This window comes from Mus caroli, unplaced genomic scaffold (genome assembly GCF_978045245.1).
Source record: "Mus caroli unplaced genomic scaffold, Mus_caroli_1 scaffold_6, whole genome shotgun sequence".
NCBI lineage: Eukaryota > Metazoa > Chordata > Mammalia > Rodentia > Muridae > Mus > Mus caroli.
This window is the reverse complement of record NW_028227261.1, coordinates 54,929,475-54,948,184: the sequence shown is the minus strand read 5'-3', so window position 1 is coordinate 54,948,184 and position 18,710 is coordinate 54,929,475. Positions and strand designations below refer to the sequence as shown.

The window sequence follows — 18,710 nt, the reverse complement described above, 5'->3', positions numbered from 1 at the left end:
CTCGTCCTGGGATTAAAGGATAATGAGTCGCACACATTGAATGTAGACCTCAGAGTATTGTGCTGGCCACATGATAGCTGGTTACAAACCAAGTCCGCTGCGCCCACGAGGGCGAGCTATTGTTACTAATAAAAACGAGGAAAGGAAATTGAGGCTCTAAAGGCAGTTGCTCCCTTCCTAGGTCTGTGTCAGGCAGAAAGCCCGAGTTCTCGAACTTAAAAGGGACTTTGGGTGGTGGGTGGGTGGAACCTGTAACACTTGGGACCCGAGATCCCCTGCACGGGCCGAGTCAGGAAGGGGGGGGGGGGGCGGTCGCGTGGCCAGCTATGGGAAGGTCTCAATGGTCCCCTTCTCAGGCCAGAAGGGTCCTGTGCAAGCGAGGTCCCCCAGTATCCCGGGCCCCCAGCGTCCCAGGGCGTCGCCCCGTGCAAGCGAGGGAGAGGAGGGGCGAACGCGGGACTTTCCCCGCCTCCCTCCTCTTTCCATAAATCACCGCTGCAGCGGCGGCGGCGGAGCCGGGAAGTGTACGGAGCCGGAGCGCAGCGTGGTGGCACCAGACACCTCCCTTTTCCCCGCCGCTTTCTTTCCTTTCTCTTCTCTCACTTCGGTCTTTTAAACCTCCCTCTCCCTCCTCGCCGGGAGACCGCCCGGGTCGCCTCGCCGCGCCTGCACTGGTGGCTCCGCCGCCGTCTTCGGGCTGCGCCGGGACTCGGGAAAGCGAAGGCGGCGCCGCTCCGCCGGTGCTCTCAGCCGCCCGCCCGGCCTGCGGGCGCCGCGGTCTCGGAGCCGCTGCCGCCGGGCGATGGTGGCCGCCCGCGCGCCCGCGCTGCAGCCGGGCGCCCCCTAAGTTTGCCAGCTACTGCCGCCGCGCCGTGAAGCCGAGAGCGCAGGAGACGAGGAAAGTTTGGCGGGCTGCGCCTCCCGCGGCCAGAGCCCGAATCCGGTCGGCGGGAGTGGCGGGAGGCGGCATGGCCCGCGAGCCGGAGGAAGAGGAGACCGTAAGGCCGGCCGCTGTGGTCCGCCGCTGTCCCCGCTACCCTGGCTGGCCTGGGGCCCCGCGGCCGCCCCTTTGGCTGCTCTGCCTTGTGGCATGCTGGATCTTGGGCGCCGTGGCCGACGCCGACTTCTCCATCCTGGATGAGGCGCAAGTGCTGGCGAGCCAGATGCGGAGGCTGGCTGCCGAGGAGCTGGGGGTGGTCACCATGCAGGTAAGCGACCCCCTTCGCGCCGCCTCACTTGCAGCGCTCTCCCGCTGCGCAGAGCCCTGGGGCACTGCACGGAGTGCCCAAGCGGGCTGTGGGACCTCTCGGTTCCTGCAGACTTCACCACATCCAGTGCTCTCTGTCCCGAGTACTCATTTGCCGCTGCCCTCTTCTGCAGAGCCTCTGCCCCGCACCCACTTTTCCCCTCTTCTCGGCCCCGGCTCCTTTCTTGTTGGCTGGGGGATTCTCTGCTCTATCCGCGCTTCCTTCCCCAGTTTGCACTCTCTTCCTTCGCAGATTTGTTTTCACTCGTCACTCCTACAAACTCCCTTTTCCTCTTTGTGTTCCCATCCCTAGGCAGCGGTCCCGCCCGGCTCGGGGCATTCTCCAAGGCTCCCCCACTCCACCCTCTTGAAACCTCCCAGCGTCCTGGAGACCAGACGCACGAGTGGGCGAGGGAGCGAAGGTAGATTGTCCGCCTGGGCCGCAGGACTGTTGGGGTCCGGGCGGCCCAGCAACCCGGGCTTGTTCTCCCTGCCCTGCCGCTTTGGGGGAGGGGAGGGGCTGATCTGGCGGATCCCCCGCTCCAGGCCTTCTGGGGACTCTTTTTCTTTCCGCTCTTGCGGCCCTTGGTCGCCTCTTGTCCGCTGTGTAATTTCTGGTTTGTGTGTGCCTTCGCTGGGAAGGGCAAGGTGAATAGGGTTTCTATTTTTTCCCCCTGCGTCTTTTGGCCTTCCCTAGGGTTGTAGATTAATTGCCTTTGGCTGATAAGGATTTCTGACGATGCTACTAATAACCCACAGTTGTAAAAATTGCTAGACAGCAACCACCTGGAGATCCTATCGCGCCGTTATTCTCATCTTCTTGGCGAAGAAGGCCCACTCAATTAGGAACTGATGAGATGACACTCCGAGTACCAAGCCAGCGAAACAGCCTGGTGCTCCAGACAACTAACTAACTCATTCCTGTAATAATGGTGGTGGGATTGGTCTTCGAAAGGCCGAAGTTTTCAGGAATGTGGTGTCAAAATAGGTTTCTGATTTCGAACCTAGAGTGACCATTCTACCTCCTACGGGCGAGATGTTTTGCTTCTCTTTGGGATTCAGGTTTCTGACGGCTTTCTTGAAAAAGAGAAAGAGAGAGAGAGAAAAGAAAAAGAGCCCAGAAACCTACTTCCACCCAGGCCCCCTAAGAGGCTGCATGCAGTATGCTTAAAACAAGTTTCACCTCCGCGCTAGCTTTTCTAAGGTGGAGAGATGGCTTTGCTGGAAGGGTAAATTTACATTTATTTGTAGAAATCCGGCCCTGATCTGCTGCGGAGGGGGATTTTCTTTATTTCCATGATAACAGCTACTCTTTTAAAATGCATCTTTCTATTGCTTCCTATGCTCTGGTCTTGATTTAGGTTCAGTTTTAATTTCTTCCATGTGCATTTTCTGGTTGCTGGCGCCCTGACCTAGGGATGGAAGGGCGTTGGGAGGCAGTGAAAACCATCTAGATTTGCTTTGCCTTGGTGAATGCGTTAATTTAGAAACAAACAGAACTGTTTTCCCACAGAGGATTTTTTTTTTTCAAAAGGGATTTCTAATGGTGCCACCTGAAGTTTTGCTTTCAGGATTAGGTCGCCTTTGCCACCTTCACCCAATTCCTAGGACAGGACGACGGATGGTACCCCCTCCCCTTCCTGTAATCTTAAAGGCTTGCTATTTTCTAAGATTCTGTCAGCAATTTTATGGTTTCTCACCCTGGTCCTTGACAAAAGGTGATCCTGACACATTGTCATTCAGGTGGGGAGACACTTTAAACACTTTAGGAAAAGAAAAAGAAAAAAACAAAAGCTGGAGTCGGTGGTGTGTGTGTGTGTGTGTGTGTGTGTGTGTGTGTGTGCCCAAATGGCCCTTTATCTCTTTTCCAATTGGCCCCTAGCTAACACCTCTGCAACCCCGTCGTGAAAACGGACCTCCTGTGGACAGGATTTTGTCTGGCAAAATGTAAAGTGGCCTCTCTCCTTTTTTCAAAGGAGAGGTGCTTTCTGTATTTAAATTCCCCTTCTTGAACTATATACATTGATCTGCCACTTGCTCCTATCTGGGAAATTGTGAGAAGAATCCCCCTTTAAAGTAGCCAGACTGTTAGCTTTGGGAGAAGTACTTGTGCATAATGAATCCAGTGCTAGTTAGATGTCTGGTATCTGAAGTAAAGGTGGGCCAGTTGCCTAAAATGAAGGCGATGTACCCTCTGTTCTAGAATGTGGATTCTACAGATAGAGACTCAGTCGGCGACAAATGCCCTTAAGTTGAATTGGATGGTTGGGGCAACAAGGTTTTTCTTTTTTCTTTTTCCCCCCTCTGGAGGAGGAAAGTGTCTGCATGTCCTCCCCTCTCCCCAAAGATGTTGACTCCTTTTATTTAACCTTGGTGTTTTATGAGATCTGTAGTCCTGTTAATTTTCAAGGCCAGTTTCCAGACCTTTAAGTTGTTTTGTTGCTGAAAATTTTCCAAAAGCAGCTCTTGACTTTGAGAAATTGCAAAGTAGCTTCCCACTGAGGCCTGTGTTTCTGACGAAGCCCCAATAGCTGCACACCGTGCTCGGGCTGTACCGGAGGCTGTACCGGGATAGCTCACAAAGGCAAAAGAGCCTTTCAGCTCTCTGGTTTCCACCACGTAGTTCTTGTGCTTGCTCATAGAGAAGATGGTTTGAAAAGCAGTCTGTCTTAAAATTTTCCTGGAAAAGTTTTCCAGCTGGGGTTACCTACCCCTGTCTTTGTTTTTATGTTTTTGTTTTGTTTTGTTTTGTTTTTTTAAATAATGGTCCCAAATTTTAACTGATGTGATTTACGCTAATCAGTTTTACTGGGAAAGCTGCCACTGAATGCTGCCTCCCTGGCAGCAGACATCATAGATCATGGGGGAAAGTCAGAAACCTAATCATTGTCTCGTCTCCTCAGGAGTCTGGTGAACTGAAGCCATCAACGCTAGGGTCTGAGGAGCAGACAGGGATGGGGATCTAGGGAGACTTGCTTCTGCTTATTCATTCATGCAACAAGCTTTGGTTGAATGGTGTCCCACAGTGGAAAGGGTCTTGTGTTGGGTGTCCAGAGACCTGGATTCCAGAGTAGCCACTGGCCAGTTGGGTAATTTCATTGGTGCTTTGTCAGCCTAGGCTCTGCTCTGTGGCTTGGATGGCAAACTTATCAATATGAATAAAGCTGTGGCTGACAACTGTTCATGGATGCAGTAGTTTTTTAATATTTTCATTTACCATTGATAAGTGTCCTGAGCTGTGTCTCAGGTATTTAGAGAACTGCAAGATTTTCCTGCATAGCCTCCTCTGAGGGGGTTTAGCTTTAAGAGTGATTCTCAACCTGTGGGTTGTAGCCCCCTTGAGGATTGAATGACCCTGTCACAGGGGCACCTAAGACTATGGAAAAACAGATATTTACATATTTACATCGCAATTCATAACAGTAGCAAAATTACAGTTGTGAAGTAGCAATGAAAATAATTTTATGGGGGGGGTCACTATATAACATGAGGAACTATATTAATGGGTTGCAGAATTAGGAAGGTTGAGAACCACCGGCCTTAAAGAGGTAAGATTGCACAGGTAAAATGCTTAATCCCCAGTGCTTGCTTGTTAGAAGGCATATTTACCTTGGGAGCTATTTCACTGGGCATTTTGTAAGCCCACTTAACATTATGTGACAATTGAGGCTTCCTATTAGCGAGGGTCTGGCTCAAGGCCAGTGAGTCTTCCTTGGTGTTTAGTTGTGCTGTGCTGGGCACACTCGCTGTGAACTTGGCAGACACACCAGCAGGTTGGTCACACAGCTGCTGTATGGACCCTGGGAAGAGAAGGAGACAGGGTTCCTTTCAGAAAAAATATCAGAGGTACACAACTGGAGCTTCATTTCAATTAAAGAGCAGCAGTCAGGGCAGGGTAACTCCGGGAGAAGGGCCTGCTAGGCAGAGGTGTCTGTCCATTGAAAACAGCAATGATGTAAACAATGAGCAGAGATCCCAGAGACTGGGAAGCCTTCCTATGCAGCAAGACAGCAGTGCACAAGCCACACAAACCCTTGCTCATTTTTGAGCGTCTCTAACAAATTTGAAGTAGAGGGCTTTTTCTCTGAAAGGTCTTAGGTGAGACTTTGTTGGCTGTACAAGGTGACCAAGGCCAGGCCTCCACTCCTACTCCTTTCCTAGTCTCTCAGCTGGTGATGGAAACAGGCACAAAAGGAAACAGTGATTCGGACAGAAGGTTTGGTAAGGCCTCGAGGCCCTAGAAAGTAGTTGTGAGTGAGTAGCAGAGAGATGAAGAGGGCATCGCCGGGCCACAGAACAGCCTTGCTCTGTTCCTGTGGTGATCAAGGAAGTAGGCTACTTTGGCCTTTTCAATGGAATGTCCATATACAGAGGCGGGCCCTGAGAGTGGAATCTGTAGCCTCAACCGTGGGCAGATCAGCAGCCCGCAGACATTTCTCATCTCTGCTGGTATTGGATGAGGAGGCTAGTGCATCTTGAGCCTTCTTGACAAGGCTGGCTTTGGCTCCACCCCTCCACATAGACCCTGTATGGTATCTCAGCTCTGGCCACCCTCACACATCTATGGTGACCGGGCATAAATGTTGCTGTACCTGCAACTACAAGCTGATTCAGTTGTATTTAAGTGAGGCTTATAATCCATATACCATACTGTCCTGGGTATAACCTGGCTTTGAATGACTTAAATATATATTTATGTACTACAGACTATTTTTGAGGAGGAAAACATGCAAATAATGTGGATTCGTTTGTATGTTTGTGTATAAAGTTGGGGAAATTGTTATTTCTTCCTTCTAGAATTAAATATTTGGAGAAGAAGAAAGCTGAACCATTATAGGTGACTCTGAGTTGAACTTGAACTTAAGAATGAGCCGAAGGATAAACATATTGAATGACTTTTGCTGACTGCTGTTGTCTCAGTGCTGGCTGGGCTTTCTTCTCGCTAATGCCTGCCTGCCTTAGCTGGCTGCATTCCTTGTGCTCCTCAGTTTCCTTGCCAGCCCTGCTTGGGTTGGACTTGGGCTTGGGAAGGGGAAGGCCACGGTTTCACACTTCATAACATGTCGGTGCTATTTCTGGTCGCTGCTTGCCAAGTTGATCCTTTCAGCCTAAGTGGGTGGGTTTAGGTGGGAGCCTTCCAAAACTCCACTGTTGCCAGGGGGTGGAGTGAAATTCATGGTGGATCCCCTTGGACGGACGCTGTAGGAATCTGATCATCCTCAGAACACCATGGGGGCAGCAGCGACAGCAATTTGGACTCAGCCAATTATCAGTTGTGTAACTTCCTGAGTGTTATTAAAAACCCATCTGAACTTCAGTGTCTTCTCATTTCATGTGGTTCATACGGGGAAATACATTTTAAAGGCGGGAAAAAAAGAAGACAAAACAAAAACCAGACGACAACAACAAAAAACTCCCAACAAAACTAAAACCAAAACCTAACCAGCACAGGGCTCTGCAGAAGAGCATTCAGTAAACAGGATGTAAATGTGGGTATAGTCTGCTCAGTGCAAGGTTGTAAAACTGAGAATGGAGAAGCCTGCAGCTCCGCCAGAGCCAAGCACCGATCTCATCCTCAGATATTGGGTTGTCAGTGTGGCCATGTTTCTGTTCCAGAGGTTCTTGGGTATCATGTACAGACCTCAAGCAAGTGCTGCCAAACCACCCTCTGGAGTTTCTGAAGAAAGTACTGGATGTGCAATTTGTAGTTACTTATTTACCCTTAAGCTTGCTATTGAAACGTTGTCCGTTTTTTACATGTACAAAACCAAAGAAAATAGTTTAAGAGAGCACACATCTTTCCCCTCCAGTTTAAACAGCTGGTGACTACTAGTGTGGGCTGTCAGGCTGGTTTCCCCACCGCCTCCACCTGTTCCTCCTGTCCCGCAGGTGACAGGACACTGCAGTTTTGTTTGTGACATTTCAAATTGCATTAGAATTCAATTTATTATTGTGAATGTTTGATAACAGTGTTTTCTATCTTTGGGTCCCTGTTGTGTAGAATTTTAAATAGCTAGTACTTTTTTCCCAGAGACCAGCCTTCTGAATAGAATACCTCTGGTCTCCCTGTACTATCCCATGAGACTGAGTTTTCTTGTTTTCTTAGTGTAGGCACATGAGCTTTGATGTAGTGTGAGCCTCATCAGCTCACTTTTGTTCCCACCCCTTCTAGAAGAGGAGGTAAGAGTGATTAAGGGTAGGACAAGCTGTAGGTGGAGACATGAGCGCGCGTGCGCGCGCGCGCGCACACAGACACACACACACACACACACACACACACACACACACACACGGGACAGGGACCTTTGAGGACTAAAGATGCAGCATGTATTTTTGGTTTTCTGAGTAGCTTGTGACCACAGGCCTCATCACAGAATTGGGGCCTGATGGATGCAGGAGTAAGCAGGAAGATGGGTAATGGAAGCGCGGCCTTTCCAGAAGGAGCCTGGCATCTAGCATCCTTTGCACGAGCTTCCCATGCTTGGACCCACTTGGCTTGTCAAGACACAATGGAAAGAATTGCCACCCGTGTGATTTATGGCACTTTTAGGTTACTCCATCTAATGTTTCCCAATGTCAGATGGGCAGAAGAAAGGAAGCGGGCTGACTGTGTAGGCCAGTAGGAGAGGTGTGGGACACTGTAGCCATGAGGGATTGCCAGGACTGCAGGAGGGCAGAGCTACTCTGTCCCCATTGTGTTTGTCCAGAGGCAACGTGGGGACACCATCCAGGCTAGTGTCATTTCATTGCTTTGTTTTTAGGAGATGTAGAAAGAGCTTGCTTCTTAAAATGTTGGCAATTGGTGGTTCAGATTAAAATAATAGTAATAAAACAGTGTGGGCCAAGCCAAACACATCTGCAGGCAAGATGGAGCCAGAGGCCACTCACTGGTTTGCAGTGTCTGGGGTAGAATTATCAGTGGGTTCTGGGCTATAAAGGCAGTGCTGTGTGCAGGTTATGGGGAGGTCTCTCTGTCTCTCTCTCTGTCTCTCTCTCTGTCTCTCTCTCTCTCTCTGTCTCTCTCTCTTTGTCTCTCTCTCTGTGTCTCTCTATTTATGTTTATGTATGTGTCACATTTGCATGTGGGTATCATTGGAGACTAGAGGATGACACTGGATCCCTGTAGTTGGAGTACAGGCAGTTGTAGCATGGGCTCTGGGAACTGAACTTGAGTTAGCCTGTAGAAGCAACAACTTAGGCCCTGCTGGGAGAGAATTTCTGTGTAGTTACGAAGTAGAACTTTTCAATGAGGAGTTCTAAAGTGTATTGCCTCGAGAGATGAGCTGCTTGTCTTTCATTATAAAGCCTTCAAATATTTATTCAAGGTTTCTTTTGTGCCAGGCACTCTGTTAGGCTTGAGATCTCTATCAGTTAATTTACAAAGTAACACAATTATAACAGGTGCTCTGGATGCTTGAAGAAAGTGTGTCAGGGATGTTTATGTGTCTGTCTCATGGGGAAAAGGGTCTAGTCTGGAATGAATAGAGGTTGGGTGGTCAAGGAGTGGCCTTCCCAGAAGCCTCCTGTTGAAGAATGGGAGGATGGCTTAGGATTTGAAGTTTAGTTAGATAGGGGAGAAAGTGCATAGGTGGTAGGTTAGCCCAGTAGGCAGAGGTCAAGTTGTTGAACCCGTAGGATCTTTTTTAGCAAGACTTCCTTTCTGACAGGTGCCAGCATCCCTAACTCCCATTAGCTTGAATGAGAAAGGAACATACTGCCATTACAGGTTGAGTTATCTGGGGGTGGATCTTCCGGAAGGGCTATATGACTACACTATAGCTCTTAATGCTCATCTTCCTAAGTGGAGTAACCTGCTCTTTGAATATAGCTGGCAGCATCTTCCATGCTGGTTGGAAACCAGTTGCTTCATGTGCCTGAACCCCTTGGCTTTGGAGATGGTGTGCCTTGGGGGAGAGGAATCTAGAAACTGGAGCAAGCCCTAGAACATAGGAAACTCAGCTAAGAGGTTTAAGATTTAAGCTGTGATAGCCAATACCACTTGCCAGGTCCTGCTCCATCCCGCAGCCTCAGGACCAGTTCAAGGAGAGCCTACAGAACCAGGTGGAATAGCCTTACCCTCTCTATTGCCTGTTGCCTACAGTGTCTGACCACTGAGGAGATCATAGCTGAGATAGTGAAATATATTGGTCTAATTTATAAGTGACTTGTTACCTGGAAGCTACAGACCAGTGAGGGACTGGTCCACACTGGCAATCCTGCAAGACATATGTTGCAGCTGTAGTCTCTAATCTCAGTCTTAGGATCTTCTGATCCTTCTCACATCTTTCTGATCCTGTGGGAGTCCCCTTTCTTTCCCATTTCATTATATTAGAAAAGGAAATTTTAACACCAATCATTCATACTTTAAAAACAGTTTGCTCAGCTCCTTTATGGCTGAGGTGATGAAGGTGATGGTTTAGCTTGGTGCTGGTTAGATACTTTGAAGTTATCACTTAGTACTTAAAAGTCATTGAGCTAAGCCTGGTGGTGGTGGTGGCGGCGGCGGTGCACACCTTTAATCCCAGCACTTGGGAGGCAGAGGCAGGCGGATTTCTGAGTTCGAGGCCAGCCTGGTCTACAAAGTGAGTTCCAGGATAGCCAGGGCTATACAGAGAAACCCTGTCTCCAAACAAACAAACAATTTCAGTAATAAGAACTGAGCTTCTGGGCTGAAGAGAGAATTCAGTCCTTGAGCCACTGAAGAAAGTCTCAGAGCTGCTGAGACATACAGAATGTTAGATACTGGGTTTTGGATGTTATTTGGGCTTTTTTGTTTTTTTGCTTTGATTTCCATTTTTTGAGACAGGGTTTCTCTGAGTAGCCCTGGCTGTCCTGGAACTCACTCGCTCTGTCGGCTGGCCTCCCAACTTGAGATCCGCCTGTCTCTGCCTCCTAAGTGGTGGGATTAAAGGCGTGCGCCACCATGTCAGGCTGTTAGATACTGGTTTAAAGGAGCAAGTGGAACTGATTACTTGCAGATGACCACTGTGACCCTCGAGTACAAAAGTAACTCTTTATTCAAAATAGAAAAGTGGGTCTGAGGAGAGGGCTCTGTGGTAGAGCTATTTCCTGGCATGTATGAGGCCCTCAGTTCAATCCTCAGTGCTGCAAAAATAGTGAAAGAAATACATAGATAAGTCAACAAAATATATAACTACACTAACAAAGGACAAAGCATTAGAGTAAAGGGTTGGGGAAGAACAGCATTAGGCCTTAGTGTTTGTTTATAGAAAAGCCACAGAAGGGGACGCCACCTCTGTTCTGTTGTGAAATTGGATGGAAAGGGCTTATATTCTTTTTCCTTTCCTCTGGAATAGGAAATCCTTGCATTTACTTTTAGCGGACATTGCAATATTTCTCTGGAGGAGTTTCAGCGATGCCACAACATAAATGACATGTTATTGGAATTTTTTTTTTTAACCTTTGCTTTCTTTTTCTGAGTTCACAAATAGATTCCTCCTTAAACTTCACAGTCCGCGGAGCTGCTTACAGTTTGAAAGCTCAACCTACAAATACCAAGTGGGTGGACTGCAAAGTGTACCTTCTGATCCTTGTTTCCCTGGGTGTGCTGTGCGCTCTGCTCTCTGCAGAGTAGAAGCCCAAGGCTGACATGCTTATCTCATCTACAGTGCTGTCTTGGTTCTCCTCCAATCAGAGCCATTTTTAGAAGACACAAAGCCCAAGACTGATTACAGCCCCTCCCTCTTTTCTTGACTTCCTTTGTATTTTTAAAAATATAATTTATATTATTCTTTGCATGGGATATTTTAAAAGATACTTCAAGGCTCTGTGGAAGGACAGTTTAAAAAAAAAAGTCAGCAAGCCGGTGAGAATGAATCTGAATTTTTAATTAGGCTTTGAGTTGTTGCTTCAAAGTGTGGAGACATCATTAGGGATGTAAGTCTTGTTGCATTAGCAGAGGCTGACATGTTACTTCAAACACACAGAGTGCAGCTGTCCTGTGCAGATAAAAGTGGCCAAGTGCGGAATAGCAAGGTGGATTGGTAGATAATTAGCTGTCCCACATTACTGCAGTGTGGAAGACGCCTGCCAGTCATAGGCAGGAAGGAGGAATTATTAGCAGGAGAAAATCCAAGAGTGTCATAAAGCAATTTGGAATCTCTTCAGCTGTGGCCCAGTTGATAAGGCCTATGCTAGCAAGCAACACAGATACACTCTATTGTATGATAGCCAGCATTTCCTTCCTTCCTTCCTTCCTTCCTTCCTTCCTTCCTTCCTTCCTTTCAGAATGGCCAGAAGTAATGATGAACAAATACATTCATTGATTCATGAGTCTACTCCAAATCCATTCCTGATATAATTAGCTTAAATAGTCTTTATAGTTCCATGTCACTATACTGAGTTAAAAACATCACAGAGAATCCATAAAGGCCTTGGCAGTTACTGACTGTGGATAACTGAGAAAGAAGTATCCGGCTATATCATCTCTTTGTTATCAATGAGCAGTGTTTATAGTGTCTCAAGATACTTGTGTGTCTGTTAGAGGTGGAGTTGTGTGGTTTAAATATTTCACTTCCCCTCAACCCCTGACCCTTGGATATCAAAGGAATAGAAAGGCCTATGGGATTTTGCTGATGCTCAATCCTCACTAACCTATCAGCTCCTTGGCCTGCCTATCCACTTGGTGCCTCTGCAGGATGCTAACCTGTGCTGCTGGCTCCCCTTGTCTCCCTCTGTTTCCCTCTAAAGTCCAGCATGACACAGGAGGGGCTGGAATAGGTCAGATGCCTTCAGCGGCCTCTTCTCTGGATGGGAGACTGTGGCTGCAGCTTTCTGTGGATTGTTCCTATTCCTTCCCAGAGACCTTTAGGAAAAAAAAATCCTGGAAACCTGAGAAAGGTTTAGAGGGCCACTCAGTTGGCTATTCGGAGTTGGTTTCCGTGTTCCTCCTGTGATAGGCTAAAGTGGTGGCCTTTCTTCAATCTTAAGGAAGACTAAGCTCTATACTGATTACAAACCCATAACACAGGTTATGGGTGTCTCAAATTATAATTTCTGGAGATAGTATAAATGCACATGATCGTAAAAGCATGGTGTGGTAGCCCAGGCCTGAAATCCCAGCCCTCGGGAGGAGGGAAGAGGTGGATGGAGACTTCAAGGTCATCCTAGGCCACACACATATCTTCAAGATATTAATAATAATAATAAAACAATAATGGCAAATAAACAAATTAAATAGACTGAAAACAGGTAAGGAATTTGTATTTGCACACCTGTATCTCAGACATTAAAGCTAGATAAGACTGGTAAACAGTTACAGCCTTGGAGGGTTGCTGGAGAGCGAGCAAGCACCTGTGGGAGAGAGCCCACACTCATTGATCTGGGAGCCTTAGACTGCAAGAATTGTCCATGGGGTTTGAAAGGTAGACTATGTATCTTTCTAATAGTTCCTATCCCAAATTAGCTTTCCTCACTGTGTTTAGTTAGCATGTTCATTTCCTTAAGTATTCTAGATTGACTGGAAAATGTTTTGGGGTCCTGCTACAAAATGATTGAAATGCGTCTTTCGGTTCTATCATTGGTCCAGCCCAATGCCCAGTATATGAACGTTCTGAATATTAATGGGTTTGGGTGTTTGGTTTATTGATGGTGAAGAAAGCCGAGCTCTATTTAGGAGTGGGGAAAATGTATGCCCTTGAAATTAATGTGTATTTGGGACTCATTTCTCACAAGGTTAGAATTCATTGGGTAATTCATTTATGAAATATTTACTGAACATGTGCTGTGTGTCAGGTACCATCCCATCACTTCCATGTCTCTTGCCCTTGTGTACTGATGATGCCTATCAGAAGGCTGAGGTGTGTGTGGAGGTGACAGACTCTTAAGTTTGGAGAAAATCTGCTGCAGGCCACTTGTCCGCTCTTCCAGAGTAAACAATCCCAGGAAACACTAAAAAATAATACTAAGGTGGCTACACTGCTCTTAGGCTAGAATTAAAAAAGAAAAACAAAATACCATTCCCTGTGTAATTCCTTTTCTTATTAAGATGAAGAACTTCCAGGATCAACTCGGGTGACTCTGGTGAACTTCCCATCCCCCTGTTCCACCCACTCTTAGTGTTAGTTAGATTTACATATACTGTGCTTTGTCTTGAGGGAGGTTGAGAATCCCCCTGCCTCAGTCTCCCAGGGAGGGGATTTTTTGTGTTCTTACAGAGGATGATGGCAGTTGTCATCTTTTCCTGTAGCTTTCATAGTTTACAATAGAATTTTTGTGTAGACACCGAGCATTCAATTTAGTTTAATTTTTATAATTATAAATACAAATATATGTAAAAATCTAATTTTATTTTTATAAATATTATATATAGTTTTAATTAAAATCAATTATTTTATTTTTATAATTAAAACAATTTAAACAATTTCTATACTATACACTTTTCGGTTATCATTTATGCTCTGTTTTTCACTTAGGACAGGGGTGGGGCATTCCTGTGCCGTAGCATGAGTGTGAAGGTTATACGGTCTCTCCTCACCAAGTAGGTCCTAGGGCTCAAACTCAGGTTGTCTGGCTTGATGGCAGTGCCTTTACTTACCCAGCCAGCTCGCCAATCCAGGTGTCTATTTACCTATCTATTTCTCTGTAGAGCCTATGCGTGTTCACTTAGATATGCTTTGTACTTTCCACATACATGCCAGATTCTACTACAAGTGGCTTATTTTCAAGCAACATTGTTCTCACAGGAAGGAAACTTACTTCCACTATTTAATGACTATGATGCCATCCAGAATTAAGGAGGACAAATGTATAGGGGCAGTCTTCATCAGAGAGTTGTGAATGTTGCTGGCCTTATCAGATCAAGACAGCATTGTTTAGGATTAAAGGTTAACTGGGCCTGTTGTAGGTCCTTAGGTTGTGGGAGTCAGCCAATCTGTTATGTCTGCGGTTCAGCTCCTGGCGTGTATCCTCACAGTTCTAAAGAGGCCCTAGGAGCCAGCCAAGACCAGAGGTCCTGCCTGGGAAGGGCCTATATTTCTTAAAGGGAAAAGTCAACATTTGAACTTGAAGGGCTAAAGAAAGGTAATGAAGAGCAGGACTGAACCTGAATTGCAACCAGAGCTGATGGAAGACAACATAGGGTCTCTATGGCGGTCATTCCTTGTCTGGACTTTTCCCTGGCAGGAATGGGAAGCCATGAAGGTTGGAGGCATAAGATTGTTGGCCCAACTTTGCTGTAGAATCATCTGCCTGATTGGTTCATCTCCCCTTTCTATTTTGACTTCCACAACCTCTGGTTGTTGATGTAAGCTCAGGCTGTAATAAAATGAATGCAGTAATTACATGCCTCCAGAGGTTACACCCTTCTGAACAGGGCCCCTCTTCCCTGCTCACTGCTGACAGATGTCAACCACTCCAGGATGACTGTTTACATACACATACACTGGTCATGCTGGTCATGGTGATGCACACCTTTAACCCCAGGACTCAGGAGGCATAGGCAGGGGGATCTCTGTGAGTTCAAGGCCAGCCAGGGCTACATAGTTGAGACCCTGTCTCACAAAACAAAAAGGGAACAACAAAAATGTACCAACCAGGACCTTTCCTAGAACTGAGTGGATTTCAGCTACATTTCGCAATTGCTGCATAATCCATTCATTTGGGCAAAGTCAGGGATCCAAACGTGTCCACTCCAGTGGTCATGGTCAACCTTCTAGGGGCAATAAAATAAGGAAAGGTTTTGATCGTTTTTGACTGGCATCTTGGTTATCCTGGATTTCCTACCCTCCACCCCCAGTTTTACTTTTTATTTTTATGATTGCTAGATACGGTAGTACTACACACCTGTACCGTCCCAGCACTGGGGAGTCTGAGTCAGGAGGATTGTGAGTTTCAGACCAGCTTGGACTACATTGTGACTTTTAGGTCATCTGGGCCCACATAGACTCCATCTCCTGCAGCACCTCTCCAATTTTATTGATCAGAGCTGGCCTCTGACTTAAAGATTCAAGTTACTATGCTTTGATTTAGAGCTTTTCAAGTGCAAGTGATGTGTGTTCCGTAGAAACCACAGTGTCTCTTACAGAACTTACAGCTCTCTGAGCTCTTGGTGTATGGACAGATGGCTTCCAACAGTGTTGGGTAGTGGCTGTGAGCCACAACTCCCCATCATAAGGGTGACCCATCCTGTGTGCTGGGTTGCTCGAAAACTTCGTTGTAGTATTTTTCTGTCCCTTTGTGTTGGCAGTTTGCCTAATTGTGTGCTAAAGATATTCTAAGGATTTTCCAGAAAATGAAGTACTTTTTTGATATTGTGGTTTTGATATCCTGTTTTGATGTTGACTTTTTGATATTGAGTTTTCCACTAATGATAAGTTTATTGGGATGTAACTCATGTGTAAGTTGAAGGTCTATTTCTCAAGCACCTGTTTATAAGCCTCAGGGACATGTAGATTATGGATGGTGTTGAGTGAACATGAGCATTTGGGAAGCTTAATGCCCTTAGCTATTGTAAGAAGCCCAGGTCAGTTGGTAACAATGCATCATAGATTAGACTATGAGTTTAACTTTTTCGTGAACTGATTGTGCTTTGGAATTGCTAAGGCATTTATATTTTTAAAAATATTACCACAGATACAGTAACTATAATAAATTTTGTAGATGAAATCATGTCTTTAAACATCAAGGCAGGTTTTTTTTTGTTTTTTTTTTGTTTTTTTTAATAATTTGTGATTTGCAAGTTTCCACTTTTTGACCAGTCTTTCTTTTCCCATCTCTAGTTTCGCATTTGGCTGTGTCAATGTCATGATTATATTAAAAGAGTTAAAAATAGAATTGTGACTTTAAAGTGTGAGTTTCAAACAGCCTGCAGTCATTTATTGAACTCTCAAACCTAAATCACAACGTGTATTCAAATGAAAATAAATGCAAATGTAACAAATTATTTTTTGAGATATTTACAAGGTCATTCATATCTGCTTCAAACACTCAAGATTTATTTTATGAAAAATCTCATCCTGATATAGTAAATTATTATCAAGGAGATAACCTGTGAGAAACTATTCTTTAGGTTTTCTCCCCTACCCTCAAATGTGTCCTCTGTGTGAGGTAAGACTAATTGGGACCATGGTGAATTTCTTGTTTAATTTTGGTGTTTTGGTCATAAGCTGTTGACATGAAGGTACTGCGTTGCTATTTCCCAAGAGAAACAGCACTGAGTGGACCTTTGGGAGGTCTGCTGGGAAGACTGTTCCCTCTTCCTCTCAGCTCACCGACTATGCTCTTTTTTTTTTTTTTTTTAATTTAGAATAATTGATTTTTTTTTAAGATTTATTTATTTATTTATTTATACATACACTGTAGCTGTCTTCAGACACACCAGAAGAGGGCATCAGATCTCATTACGGATGGTTGTGAGCCACCATGTGGTTGCTGGGATTTGAACTTTGAAACTTTGGAAGAGCAGTCGGGTGCTCTTACCCACTGAGCCATCTCACCAGCCCCCGACTATGCTCTTAAACTCAGCCAAATGGTATGCCTTCTTCAGTGAGCTGAGATATAACTTTCCTCGGTTATGTGTAGGGGATTGGCTCCAGGACCTACAACCCAAGCCTGCTCAGAGTTAACTTAGCATTTGTAGATGACCCTCCTCCCTCCCCAACCCTCCTGTAGACTCTTAAGTCATCTCTAGATTACCAATCATGCACACTACAACGCTGTCTTACTGCGCTGTTTAAGGGAATAGGTATGAGGGAAAAAATCTGCACATGTTCAATACAGATGCAAGTTTCTCCTGTATTTTCTATCCTCATGTGGTTGAGCTCAAAGATGTGGAACCTGCAGAGAAGGCTAACCATATCTTCCATTTTATTAGCATTTGACCTTTTTAAATGGACTCAGTTGTAACATTTAAAAATATAGATATCGTACTATTTTTGTCACATGAGAATTTTCTAAAATGTTTTTCTCCACAAAGCATTCACATTTCCTTGCAAAATCTGAAACTCTCATTGTGAATCAAATTCATCAGGAAAAACTTAAGTAAACAATGACATAAGTAACGCTTCATGTATTTAATGTTCACTTCAAGTCCTGCAGTAGTTGGGAATGCTGGAGTGGTTGATCAAATACAGCCTGCTTTCCACTTGGGCTGGGGCACACATTCTTCTGAAGTTAGTTGGTAAGCAGGCTGGGAACAGCAGGGAGCAAAGGTCAGTTCAGGGAAATTATTTGTATGCAAAGCTTAAGACTCTGGCTTCCTGGATGCAAATGGGTCATGTGCCTTGGAGGACCAATTCTGAGGGGTTAACTCTTTCCTGCTAGTCTGCTTCAAGTTGTATTTCTTCATTCTGACACCTTTAGCTGACTCTCAAGTGGCCTGTAAACAATTACTGCGCTCTCTTCTTCCTCTGTGTTTCTTAGAAACCTTTATCTTGGTTTCTCATTTATTTTATAACTGTGCTGCCATTTTCTTGACTCTCTATTCTGCCCCCACCAGTGCCTTCCAGGAAGGCTAACCTGGTAGCTTTGTGGATGTGCTTTTGAAGGCCAGACTCCTGCAAAGCTAAAAGCCATTGTATTAGTCAGGGTCTAGGAATGCAGAGGGTTTCCCTGGTGAAGTGAGCCCAGTTTGTAGCACTCTGGCTTGCAAAGCTCATTCTGAAGTCAACTTTCCAGAACATTCAGAAGAAACGAAAGCAGATCTTGTCCTCAGAACAACTCCAAAAGCCAGGTTAGAGGAACTTGGATTTTAATCAAATTTCTCTTACTGTCCCTTGGAACCTTAGGTTCTTTATTCTAAAAATTGGGCAAGCCCAGACATGGTGGCACATCTATAATTCTAGCACTCTGTAAGCTAAGGCAGGAGAATCAGGAGCTGTGATGCGGTTGGGGGTTGGACTGGAGAGATGGCTCAGCAGGTACCTGCATTCTTGTGTGTGTGTGTGTGTGTGTGTTAGAAATAGAAAAGGTTCCATAAGGCCAAGACTCTAAGGAAAAAAAAAAAGCAAGTTCATTTGAAAGGAAAGATTCTGACAACTGTGGGCCAGAGCAGGCATACTATACCTCAAGCTGACAGCAGAACTTAGTGTGATCCATGTGGCACCCCTTTATAGGCATGAAAGACATAAGAATGGTGGGGGGGGGCATAGAAACTTGCATAAAGGTTCCAGAGAGCCGGGAGTTATGTGTCAGGGTCAGAGTCTCTAGCTGGAGGCCCTGAGTTACCATTGTGTGGATCTATGAAGGTACGATCTAAGTTGTAATGGAGACCCCAGCAATTATAGACATACCAGGACCATGGGACATGCACTGAGGTCAGTTGCAGACATGAAAACTCCAGGATGTTGGATATACGAGGACCATGGGACATGCATCAAGAACACTTGCAGGGATGATGACCCCGGCATGTTGAACATGCTAGGACCATGTACATGCATCACATGGGCTACACATAGTGAGACTCCATCTTAAAAATAAAGAATAGAGGTAAAGGAACATAGCTAAG

General features: G+C 45.6%; 1 protein-coding gene across 1 annotated transcript in view; it reads left to right on the top strand.

Moving 5' to 3' along the window:
* Window positions 1–500: 500 nt before the first annotated feature.
* The window catches only part of Cachd1 (cache domain containing 1), a 220,488-nt gene continuing 202,278 nt past the window's right edge, over window positions 501–18,710 (top strand). Inside the window, exon 1 of the mRNA XM_021160262.3 lies at window positions 501–1,208. Within this exon, the coding sequence (XP_021015921.1) occupies window positions 969–1,208 (240 nt within the window). The 5' untranslated portion in view covers window positions 501–968. The remainder of the gene's footprint in view (window positions 1,209–18,710) is intronic.